This window comes from Bombus flavifrons, chromosome 4, assembly GCF_040668555.2.
Source record: "Bombus flavifrons isolate JBK064 chromosome 4, iyBomFlav1_principal, whole genome shotgun sequence".
Taxonomy (NCBI): Eukaryota; Metazoa; Arthropoda; class Insecta; order Hymenoptera; family Apidae; genus Bombus; species Bombus flavifrons.
This window is the reverse complement of record NC_138445.1, coordinates 7,182,225-7,195,432: the sequence shown is the minus strand read 5'-3', so window position 1 is coordinate 7,195,432 and position 13,208 is coordinate 7,182,225. Positions and strand designations below refer to the sequence as shown.

General features: G+C 33.1%; 1 protein-coding gene across 9 annotated transcripts in view; it reads left to right on the top strand.

Annotated features, from left to right (window-relative positions):
- LOC138179322 (dual 3',5'-cyclic-AMP and -GMP phosphodiesterase 11) overlaps positions 1-11,556 on the top strand; it is a 140,503-nt gene extending 128,947 nt beyond the window's left edge. For 8 of the 9 annotated variants that reach the window (XM_069111983.1, XM_069111982.1, XM_069111987.1 and 5 more), the window contains 12 exons: positions 746-1,141; positions 3,747-3,995; positions 4,188-4,298; positions 4,391-4,488; positions 4,592-4,655; positions 4,749-4,984; positions 5,083-5,182; positions 5,330-5,584; positions 5,666-5,775; positions 5,864-6,269; positions 6,863-6,946; positions 8,271-11,556. In XM_069111983.1, coding sequence (XP_068968084.1) covers positions 746-1,141; positions 3,747-3,995; positions 4,188-4,298; positions 4,391-4,488; positions 4,592-4,655; positions 4,749-4,984; positions 5,083-5,182; positions 5,330-5,584; positions 5,666-5,775; positions 5,864-6,269; positions 6,863-6,946; positions 8,271-8,444 — 2,283 coding nt within the window. In that variant the 3' untranslated portion in view covers positions 8,445-11,556. The remainder of the gene's footprint in view (positions 1-745; positions 1,142-3,746; positions 3,996-4,187; positions 4,299-4,390; positions 4,489-4,591; positions 4,656-4,748; positions 4,985-5,082; positions 5,183-5,329; positions 5,585-5,665; positions 5,776-5,863; positions 6,270-6,862; positions 6,947-8,270) is intronic. The other variant, XR_011173017.1, reaches the window with a different exon arrangement.
- Positions 11,557-13,208: the final 1,652 nt, after the last annotated feature.

The following is a 13,208-nucleotide window of genomic DNA, read 5'->3' as shown; positions in this document are numbered from 1 at the left end:
GAATTGTCTGATTTCTAGTAAACACTGAAATGTCTGCTTTTTGATAACAGTAAATTAATGATTATAACAAAATAATAAGATAACAAATTTAATTATTTGTTAAAAGACTTGCCAGGGGTGTATATTTATTATTTAAATGTACGATTTGTCGATGCATTAAATATCAGTCACAGAGCATTTACAAGTAATTGACAAAGCAATTTATAAAATTTACACACGCACAAACGTTAATTTTTCATGTTGGTCTTTAAAATTAATTTTGTCAAATACTCTACCCTATCTACGCAACGATAGCGGTAAAGAGTAAACTCATCGCAGACCTTTTCGTCTGTAATTCTCACTCCTGTTGCCTGAGTTTCGTACTGTTAGAAATAATCAACTGGTTGGATACTTTTAAACGAACGGTATAGTGTACAGACGTAATTACACGGCACTTCAACGATGTTTTTCTTTATCTTCGACTCATCGACAGCTTCTTCTAAAACTTGCAATTTACTCACTGAGCAACGTTAGAAAGTTTGGTAATTGAGTTTTCCAGTAGTAGGAATTAATTGACGCCTTTGATACAAGACTACCAAGGCGTAACTAATAGAAGGGACAGAATTCTATTTGCTTTGAAAAACTTGTACACAACAGTACTTTGGGTACAACAGTATCGTTGCAGAGAAAATGGTGTTTCGGCGTGATTTTCCTCGATGCTTGGCTTCCATCGAACAATATTCAATGACAACGAATTTGCTCGCAGGTGAAGGATATCTGTAACGAGTTGGACGTGAGATCGCTGTGTCACAAGATCTTGCAGAATGTCAGCACCTTGCTACATGCCGATCGTGGTTCTCTGTTCCTTGTTCAAGGCGAAAGAGGCGGTGGTTGCATGCCTTCTTCGCAAAATTACGATTCCTCGTCGAACCATTCGACTGATAATGCAAATTCAGGGAAAACAGGAAACGGAAGCTCCGAGCAACGTGGAACAGGATACTCGAGAAGCAGATGCCTAGTGTCCAAGTTGTTTGACGTATGTTCGAGATCGACGCTGCTCGAAATGGAGAAAAAGGACGAGATCAAAATTCCGTGGGGCACGGGAATTGTCGGTTACGTCGCCGAAAGCGGAGAACCTGTTAACATACCAGACGCTTACAAGGCAAGGGGATTTACTATTTACTTTGCAAAAACCAGTACAAGATTGTATGATGATATTAGATAGGTATTAGATAACGTAATGTACTAGACTGACTATATATGTGTTTTCGAAAGTATTTCACGATCGGAGAAACGACAAAATTTACTGTTTACAGAAATAAAAGACAATGATAAGGGATTACAAGATTCCATTTGAAAATTTAGTCGCAGCCTTCCTGTGCCTTATACTAAAATTCTACAAGTGTCGTCTAGAACATTTTTCTGGATCTCTCTCATATTTTTAACTGTATACAGTTAACAATAACATGATCCGTAGTTTTATTTATATAATATCATCTATTTTGATTTATACACTATAATTTTATTTGTCTGTTAAGTACGTATAAAAGAAACAAAGAGAGGACGTATTTTATTAAATATCAATGTTTTGGAAGAAATATATTATCAGAGAATAATTTAATTGAAACTGTGTTTCTAATTGTTATTTAAGGATGGATTACCTAATCTTTGCTTTTTTAGGTACAATGTAGGAAAACTGAGCAAACGCCAATAAATTTTGCGCAGGTTAAAGTTGCGTTGGTAGCCGACTAAATTGTGCGTTACGTCTGACGTATCCCAAATATTTTCATCAGTTGTGGCGTAATACGGTTTTATTGTATAACGAAGCGTTCGTAATATTTTGGCAAATCCAAAACTCTGTGTTTGTAAATCCAAATGCAAACATACGATAAACGCTCGGGTTCTATTCAAAATTTTTAGTCCGCCACGTAATGTTTGTCCAGTTTTTAATTTCTCACTCTTCTTTTTTGTATTTTCGATAGACGATGCGAAACATATTAATAACTACGGCAAACATATTTACGATTAGTAACATTCTTGCTTTCTAAGATAAGGAGAACAGAGGTATTAATTGTTCCAGTTTTGTATATTTTAGAACCGTGCAAAAGTTTTATTCGACATTTTCATTTCTAACACCTTGAAATATATCGGTTTCAAATCCTATTTAGATTACTTAATCGCGAAACTAATTACCGAATATCCATATCTGAACAAATTGTAATCTCGAGGATAGAAAAAGATCAATTTAGATTATTTAGTGTAATAAATCTATGCTCCGTAATATAATCGTGACGCAGTAATTTGAATGAAAAAGACGAAAATTATACGGAACACGTTAATACATTGAATATTTTAGATCAGCATCATTACAATATTAATACATGAAATGTCAAACTAGTGAAAATTGAAAACTAATTAGAATTCACAGAGAGCATTCTTTGTAAGGACTTCAGTCTTGAAAATTTAAAATGTTTCTATTTTTTTTTTTAATTATTATATGCTTATCAAGTATTCTTTCGTCTTATATTTCGCGTACCATGAGCGTAAGAAGTATACTAACATAATTAATCTATAATTAATTAGTGTAATTACCAATACCTAAAAAAGAATTGAAATAGAAGGATCAAAGATTATATGTAAATCAAGTAACGCAATATGTGTAAATATTACAAATTAATCTTTTTTTTTAAATATTAAATAACATAAAATACCACAGCATAATAATGTTCGTTAAAATTACATTTCGTTTATTTCCAATTATGAATTTTATTTCATTTTATTACCTTTCTGAAGTTACGTAGTTCTATTTCTTATTCCAATGAAAACTGGTAACAGCTAAAGCACATTATTAAAGTTCTTGAAATCTTATTTCGTTACAGTTCTCCAACTTCAAACTATCGACGTTTCCATTAAATTCTTTAATAATCAATTACTCATAACGTTTTAAGACGTCGTATTTCTGAAGTATCTAAGTTTAATTAAATACTTAACTTGTTTTAGTTTTAATTACCGCGCAAACTAATAACTATCAAGAACTGCGTTTGAGTTTTGTACTTATATATCAATATTTAAAAGATCTTATTTTATTTATTTATCGTTGTTCGATTTTACTACGGCAATTATTAGCCCGTAGACATCAGATCTACGTATTATCAGTTATAATTTATTTCTCTATGGAGAATTGATTTGTCGATTTCACGTGTATTGCAAAATAAAATTTAACTGCTAGATCGATACAAAATATTAAAATTTTAACTCTGTATCAAGGTGAATAACAAATGTGTTAATTGATATTTACATATTTAGAAGCTATTGTACGTTTTCTTAATTTTGTTCCTCTATCTTTTCTAATATAATATAGTTGCAAAATTTCAAATCTGTTTATAGTTTATTATTGTTAGTGTTAGTGGTCACAATTGTACGAACGATATCAATAGTCGATGTACATTGCTCGAATAATTGAAATCTATGACACGTACAATTTCTAACTAATGGTACAATGAAGACAGTGTTCATTGTTCCAATAAAGAATCGTATGCGTCAACAATAGCAAAGCACTCTTACGTAACTTTTATAGTAGAAGCAAAAAGATGTATAAAAGACGTGTATCGTTCGAATAATTCTAGTGAAGCTGTATATATATACGTTTACACAAGGACTGGGTTTGAAAATTAGTGCTATTCCTCGAATCAAATAACTATCCGAAGCATTATTTATTGTATCCTGTAATTATTCCTTATATGATAATAAATATGATATGTTCTTAGGACGCGAGGTTCAATCGTGAAATTGATGCATTAACGGGATACAGAACCAGAGCCCTTTTATGTATGCCAATAAAGGATTGCAACGGAGATGTTATTGGAGTTGCACAAGTTATCAACAAACTCGGTGGTGAAAGTCAATTTACTACGCAAGACGAAAAGATTTTCGCTGGATACTTGCAATTCTGTGGAATTGGATTAAGGAATGCGCAGCTGTATGAAAAAAGTCAATTAGAAGTGAAAAGAAATCAGGTCAGTTGATGAAGAAACGGAATACTCTGTAACTGGTGAAATTACAAGCGTGTAACGAGTAACAAATAATGAAACAATATAAAGAATAATGCATAAATTGTTCATAATCTCGTGTTTATGGTCTTTCCATTTTCTTTTGTGCCTTTGATACAAGCTGGTGATTTTAAACGCGCGTTTTATTCGCTACTGTAGGTTCTGTTGGACTTGGCTAGGATGATTTTCGAAGAGCAGAGCACGATAGAACATATGGTTTTAAGGATTCTAACGCATACGCAATCCTTGATACAGTGTCAACGAGTACAGGTAAACGCGTTCTCCTTCTCGGGTATATACGTACTTTGTATCGTATACAGAGAAGAGAACATTTTTAATGTAAAATCCAATATTCTGTACAGGTTCTTCTCGTGCATAAGGCATCAAAGGGCAGTTTCTCACGAGTGTTTGATTTCGAGGCGAACGACCTCACCGGCGAGGATTCAGATTCTCGCACTAGGTGAATGAAGTTTGTAATTACGTTCTCATTTCTCTTCACTCAATTACCAGCAATAATTCAATTTCCTCGGAAACCTTATATGTATTCGGTTTTGTTCACGCAGTCCATTCGAGGGCAGATTCCCTATAAATGTCGGCATCACTTGTTATGTCGCTACTACCGGCGAGGTAAATGCACTGGTTAACAGAGCAATGTATTATCGTAATACTTTGTCCGATTTCACAATTTATAACCTAAAATATTTTATTGCGTTTCCTTAGACCGTGAATATACCGAACGCCTACGAAGATCCAAGATTCGATCCTTCAGTAGATGATGGTTCTGGTTTTAGACATCGTACTATTCTCTGCATGCCCATCAAGAACTCGTCGGGTCAGATTATCGGCGTCATTCAACTGATCAACAAGTTCGACGATCTTCTCTTTACGAAGAATGACGAGAACTTCGTCGAGGCATTTGCTATCTTCTGTGGCATGGGAATTCACAATACGCACATGTAAATATGCAAGAAATAAACTGTTGAAATCGTTTGATAATTAATCGATTGGAACGAATGAATTCCCTAGGATTGATTTTGTTTAATCATTTCTTTAGGTATGAGAAAGCTGTAATAGCGATGGCCAAACAGAGTGTCACGTTAGAAGTGCTCAGTTACCATGCTTCCGCATCATTGGAAGATGCGCAAAGATTAAGGGTAAGTCTAGCTTTATAAGCTGGATATAGTAAAGATCAAACGTATTTGACTTTACTTTTATTTCTTCTCCAAAGAATTCGAAAATTACTGTTCAATGACGTTCACATACTTTATATAGCACAAAATAAATCCGATTCCCAATTCTAGGGTTTAAGAGTGCCTTCTGCAGCGTATTTTAAATTGCACGATTTTAAATTCGATGACATTCATATGGAAGACAATCAAACTCTAACAGCTTGTCTTCGAATGTTTTTGGATCTTGACTTCGTAGAACGTTTTCATATCGACTACGATGTTCTTTGTCGTTGGCTTCTTAGTGTAAAAAAGAATTACCGAAACGTCACATATCACAATTGGCGTCACGCGTTCAATGTTGCGCAGATGATGTTTGCCATTCTAACTGTGAGTAAACGTAATGCCATTAAGTTTAAATTGAATGGAATTATGTTAAAAACGAACGATAAATTTGTATTTTTTTTTTAGGCCACGCAATGGTGGAAAATTTTTGGTGAAATTGAATGTCTCGCGTTAATTATTGCTTGTTTGTGTCACGATCTGGACCACCGGGGCACGAATAATTCTTTCCAAATCAAGTAAGTACAAACGTTCCGAGGAGAAAACATATTTTTGCTTGAGTAAAAAATTAAGGTAATACAAAGGGGGAAAATCTTTGACTAACAGAGCATCTTCGCCATTGGCGCAGCTTTACTCAACTTCAACGATGGAACATCATCATTTTGATCAGTGTCTTATGATATTAAGTAGTCAAGGAAATCAAATTTTATCAAATTTATCTCCCGAAGAATATTCTCGTGTGGTAAAAGTTCTCGAAGAAGCAATCCTCTCTACCGATCTAGCGGTTTACTTCCGAAGAAGAGGGGCTTTCCTTACCTTAGCTCAAGGTGGAAGTTACAATTGGGGTTACAGTGATCAGCGAGAACTTTTAAGAGGGATGTTGATGACCGTATGTGATTTGGCAGCCATAACTAAGCCTTGGGATGTTGAAAAGAGAGTGGCAGAATTAGTTAGCAGCGAATTTTTTGAACAAGGAGATATCGAAAGGCGGACTCTCAATATCACTCCTATTGTATGTATCGCTAAATTAAACTTTAGTATTTAATTATAACGTAGTTATAAGTAACAGGAAACAATGTAGACATTAACCTAGTTATAAAAGACAGTAATTAAAATAACAACATTAGATGTATTATGTATCTTTCTAAGTGAAGTTTTTGTAGAGAAATGAACTTCTCTATCGCGCATTATTAAATATAATATAATATTAAAATACTAGAAAATCAGATCTAATAATAGGTAACATTTAAAATTGAAACGAGTAATTCTTTGATTTTTGAGTAATTGTATACAAAAATAGTAAGAATAACATGTTATGGTAAACCAATAATTCTTGTTCTTACTAATAAAAATCTGTGGTATCAACTAAAGGTATATTTGATAGAAGTCATTATTGAATTTTTATAGATAAACCATTTGCTACTTAATATATTTTGTTTTATTGTAATCCAGCATGATATAATACTTTATTTTATAACTAATGATTTTCTAATTATTACTACTACTAACAGTTATAAGTTATTTCTGCTTACAATATTGTACATATTACAATTAGTTAATTATTCATGATTCAAAAATAGCACCGTTACTCATATGATATTGCAGGACATTATGAACCGGGAAAAGGAGGACCAACTGCCAATGATGCAAGTTGGCTTCATCGATTCGATATGCCTCCCTATTTACGAGGTAACTAGCTTTCTACGCTATCGACAATAGCAAAATACCATCTAAAAAGCAATCATATTTGTTACAATTTTTAACTTATCGTTAAATCACATTATCGATCATTTAAGTTAATACACCAGTAAAAGAGATATAATAATAGGGTAATTTAAACAATTGCTTCAAGTTATAACTCCGTTATCGGTGCAGTTGCAGAAATATATTAAAAGAAAAAGATCATGTTTTTTTAGAACTTAAATGGTACATGTGCAATCAACAATTACGTTATTTTTTTAAATGGAAACGTATACATTTTTTCACGTAGATACATTCCTCTTGTCATTCTACGTAAAAAAGTCAATAATTCAATAAGTGCAGTTGTAAAGAAACTATTAATAATCGTGATATTTAAAAAAAAATATCTTTATCAAAGGAGATTCTCAAACGCTTCATGGCGATTCATCGCTTCAAATCCCATAAATTCTGCAGCGGATGCAACGCAACGGATAATATTGCAGTGTGCAGCAATAACCGGAGATCACCTTAACTCAGTTATAGAAACAATTGGAAGGTGTTGTCTGAAATGTTTACAAGAGGACTCTGTCTATGTAAAAGGATATAAATTTCCATTTAGAAAAAGAATACAGTTGTTGATTGCGCATTTATCATTGCAGTTCTAAATGAAAAAAAAAAAAAAAAAACATGGTTCCACGAATGTGTAGTACTCTTTTCATCTCTCCATTCGTCTCTCTCTTTTAACACTTTTCTGTAACTTCATTGGTAAGGAAGTTATAACTCGAATCAATCGTGTGGATCACCCTGTATATTAACATTAATGTAGCGTTCATAAAATCAGGAATGTTGTAAAAAATTATGCTGTTTTTTTAAATCGTAAACTAATATGTTTTAGCATTATATCCATCTGCAATATTATATACAGTTTTGTTGCTTTCACGTTACGTTATTTCACTACATTAAATATGGGGGAGAAGGTTCACGAATTTAATATTTACCTATTATAGTAAATACACAACGTTTCTTGATAATGATTAATGATGACAAAATGATACAGTAATTTCACTAGAATCGAAATTGACTTGCCACTTTTCTATGATTTCTTTATTGTCTCGTTTCATTAATATACGATAGTCTTCTATTTATTTCCTTTATGTTAGTTTATCGCAATGCTTTCTACTTTTCGTAATAATCTCATCTTGCCTGAATTAATTACACGCTGTTAGTTTCGATAGATTAGTATTTGGATCCTTGTTGTTTCAACACGTTACAAATATTTCTTGCTATTGTTAAACCGAACGTCCTTAAATATAAAGTGACTTTTTGTAAATAGGCATTCGCTTTATTATCGGATAAATTGGAACCGTTGGTCGAAGGTGTTAGAAAGAATAAACAACATTGGCTCGAGATCGCGGAATCCAAATGTAAAACAGACAACTGCACGAATCACGATAGGACGCTGTCAGTGTCCGATACCGAAGAAACTAGGGAACAGGCGGACCAGTAGTCACTATTTCGATGGACGCGGAAACATGAAATGGAGACAAATGTACACGGATAGTTTCTACCTGTTTTTTTAGAACGAAGAATAAACAGAACACGATGTCAAAGGGAGCAGCAGATGATGATCACTGTCATACGTTTGAAGAGCTTCACACCTTCGTCTCGATACTAGGTATTACAAAACATCGTGAGTTAATTTATTCATTAATATTGATCATCGCGGCACGTTCTTTGTATCGATGGTTCATAGTATTACAAGTATAAAGAAAAAGTTCTTCAAAGCCATATGTAAAACTTCGTTTGTTTCGATGGATCGTTAATCGTATGTGTTGAGTGTTTGCCAGTTTTATTTATTTGCATGTGATTCCAAGTCGAAATTTAATGCAAATAATTCGTCCTACGTTCATTCGAGTATCTTAAAAGAACAAAAATTATTTCTAGCAAGATTATCGTGTACGCTTTATACGTTGGTCGATGAAATCAGAGAAATCAAGGAGGCTGAAGGTGATTAGTTTAAGACGATCAAGAAGCTTCGTCCTCTCTAAAAACAGATCAACCCCGAGATGCTACTCTTGTACCTGATCGTATTGTACGTATACTTACTATGGCAGATCTTTGATGTCCAGAGAGGACGAAGAAGAAGAACGATAGAATATGAGAAATCCAATAGGATCGTAGAAAGCTTCTTTTCTCTTCGTGTGCGAATTCTATTGCGAATTGAAGACCTGTGGCTTGTGACATATTTTATGCTTTTACGTATAAATATAATATCGACGATGAATTACGGCAATGTATTTTCAGCGGAAATATATAAAATTGCGTAATCCACTAGAATTTCATGCGAAGGATGAAATGACGGTGCTATCGAAGTAGATAAAATAATACTGTTCGCTCATTAAACGCTTCTTTTCTTCCTTCTTTTTTCGTTCGTAGAACTCATAAAATGACAATGACATTGTTTTATTCAAAAATCTAAACAAAGCCTTTCGCGAAACGAGATGGAACGAGTAAAAGCGCAAAATTGAATTTTGAATACGTATTGAAACTAAAATGCGTATTATCAAAGTATGTATTGCTTGATCAAAGAGTGGCTTGTCCAAAATTTATTTTCATTTTTCTCATTATACGCGTAATTATAATATGTCGTAGATATGTCCGTTTGCAGTATTTTAAGCGATAAGAAAACGACGTTATTTTTATTTTTGTTAACAGGGAACATTGATAGTTATACAAATTTTATACGAGTATGGCTTATTAAATTCTTAGTAAATAAGAGCTGTAAATACATAGGTAACAAAGTGAGTAGAAAAATGCTTATAAGATGTTAAGCATGTGTGTATATGAATCTCGTTCTTTGACAAAATTACAGGTCTTCAATTATAGCGAGACAGATGATTCCACGATAATCACGTAAATGCGGGTAAAGAATACACAGTTCTGTCTTGAGATCGCGTTTACAGGGAACTTGTCTCCGATTTATGGACTCGTCCGACCAAGATCGAGTCTTTCGTGTAATTATATAATGTATTCATAAACCAAAGTGTACGTTTATACATAAAGGTCAATCGTGATTTTTATTACTCGATACCGCAACGATTTTAGATGCTGTTGCGCGTGCTAATTATTACAATTAGTGATTAGATGTAACGGGAATTAATTTTCTCGTTGCTTATCTTGCTTATTTTGAATGTTTTGTAACATCATTTAGATTCGAGTAATCGTTTTCCTCTTCGCGCGAAGCTATCGTTTCAGAGTATAACAATTAAGATTTAGGAAATATTTGTAAGAAACGCCACGTCTGTATAATATGTGTCTCTATAATTTCGGATAGACAAGTTCTTGTTATATCGTAAGTGCATATTAACGATTATCATAAATTACGGATCAAAAGAATGAACATATCATTGCGATTTTATTAATGTTGTTACAAATTCTGACTTGTGTGTTATATCAGTGATCTGTACACTGGCACACACACATCGATATATCGAGGCTTGGAACTAGATAAATGACGTTAAAAGGCGAAGTTTAAACACGTTTGGCTAGGCGGTGCGTCGCAAGCATGATATTTTAGTAAATTGTTTGTTTACTAAATATCCATTTGTATCATCGAAGGATACTCATTTTTTGGGAGGCCTCTGTCGATTTCGCAGTGTTGCATATTGTCAGAGTTACATATCCAACCTCAAGGTAGAAACGTAGCTTTGCGAAGACGAAAACACTTCAGGATTCGTTCGCGTGTGATCGTTACTTATATTGGTAGTCCGTATTTTATATATGTTCCTTTTATCGTTCGAATGTTCTTTTTTTCTAATCATTAATGAATTGTCAATTTCAACGACTCCATAATTGGAGTAGGAATGTGTAAGAAGTGTGATAAAAATTATTCCGCGTGTCTGTTACAGTGCGAGTGAATGTTATGCCGACAGAAGCGATATAATGTACAGTTTTCGTGTAAATTATTGATACGTCAAAATGGAGTTGTTTAGCGTGTATGTTGTTTACGTTATGATTTAACATATAGTATGAGAGTCATATATTATACCGAACATTTAATATATTAAAACAAGACTAAATTATGTGATATATCTATAACTTATCTTTCGTCATTTTATTTTCCCGTTTTTCAAATCATATCCTATAGATTGAATGCACTGTAACACCAGTAAATATTACTATTAATACATACATACATACATATATGTATATGTACGTTTAAACCTAGTCTTATAAAAGATTGTTTTCGAAAATTTACCTCTGCAATATCGATACGATATTTTCACACTTAAAATTTATGTCGATTCTTCAATTAATATTTACTTTATTCTATCACGTGTTTCTATTATTAAAAAATCACTGATACATTTACTTCTGAGTTTGTTCGTTAACACGTGAATTTTAATACGTGACAATAATTTACACGCTTGCGTTTCTTTTTTTTTTCTTTTCGTTATTTTGACAATCGGAAAGCGTTCTTTCTCCGTTATTTCTTTTAAACTTTCGAAAGAAATATTCGTATTGCATGGAATTACAGTATTCTTAATATGTTAATGTATCATTGAGTTTCGCGAAGGTGCCTATGTTAAATAAAGAAACCATATGAATATTTCATTCAACTTGATACACGAATTCATTCAGTTCATTCGTACGGTTTACCGTATCTAATACTCTAGATAATCTAGACAGTATACTGTCGAAAAAATGTTTGTTACCATATGCTGTCTGCAACTAACTTGTTACATTAAAAAAAAAAGAAAAGAATTATCTAGATAGTAATATAAAAAATTTTCGAACTACAAGTTCACCGCAAAGTTCATTGCCCCGATTTACGTATATCCCGCTCCAACTAAAAATACGAAATCCATCACCTGTTGCCTTTCTCTTGACAAAAGGAAGATATATGTATGTATATACGATTTTACTAAATTATGACGATCTAATTATACAATAAAGATAAAAAGTAAAATGAAAGCTACAGTTGTGCTAGATGTAAATATTAAAATTTATACGTATATGTATACTCATCAGTTTTCAATCTCTACATTTTAATCTTTTCAATCTGCAATATTCCGCTTGTTCTACATATTTCAACTGTCAGAAGCATTCTCGATGTCATGTAACTAGATAATATACGGCGTATATGGATTATCAATTATAAATTTGATGTTAAATAGTAAAGATATAAAAATAAAATATGCAATTGGGACCTTTTGGTATTAATTCTTCTTAAGCGCAATACAATACAAAGTCTTGATCCGTCATTTGAATAGAACGATTAATTGTACTTTAAAACGTCACCTTAACGGACTGATGACTCATAGCCAGAGAAGGTATGTACGATCATAGAGGAGGCCGGATCAATAGTTGACAAATTGTATTTTGCAATGTGGGTCAATCGGTGACACGTAACGACAACATGATGTTGCAAGCTTGTCTCGATGGACCTTGATTACCGATGCCAGAACCATCATGAAAAATAGCCAACAAATAATATTTTTATTACAGTTTCAAATTAAAGGTAACATCGATTAATACAATCGAAAATAAAACATTCGGTTACTCTTGAGTAGGTTGACGATTTATTTCTTCTTCGAAATTCTTTTGCAATTACCAGTTAACACCGTGGTATGGTAAAATGTATATGTTGATACAAGGTATGTACAATGATACGAATTTATCGAACGAGCATGATTACCAATATACTTTAATAATAACAAAACTTTGTAGATCGTAAAAATTGGAGTTTAATATCGATCAAGGAATATCGATACGATTGTATCCTGTAGCTAATTAATATTGTGTACAATTGACTGTCAATAATAAAACGTTTATCCTCATCGTATTGTTTACAAAAATAGAATGATTATCGGTATCTCGCAGCGAGATGCGTGTTGATGAACATTTTCGTTAAACGGCTCGTTTGAATTTCAGATTTCGCACGACCGACAACATGATTTCATTTCCGGAATTGACAAGGCGTTCACGAACTTCGCAGTGCCTCAAACGCTGTATAGCTTCGCCATTCACTTTAGTCACTATGTCGCCAGCTTTTAACCCAGCTTGATCGGCCAATCCCCCGAGAGATACCTTTTAATTAAAAGAAGACGTTTTATTTGATTAAATTTCAATGACTATTCGAACATTGCATACTTTTACTAAAACGTTACTACAGTCACATATTGTTACATGCGTTGTAGATACCATCACAGCAACTGCTACAACTTACAAGATTGCAATCGAATAAAAAAGCTTCAGAGAAAATGTGTTA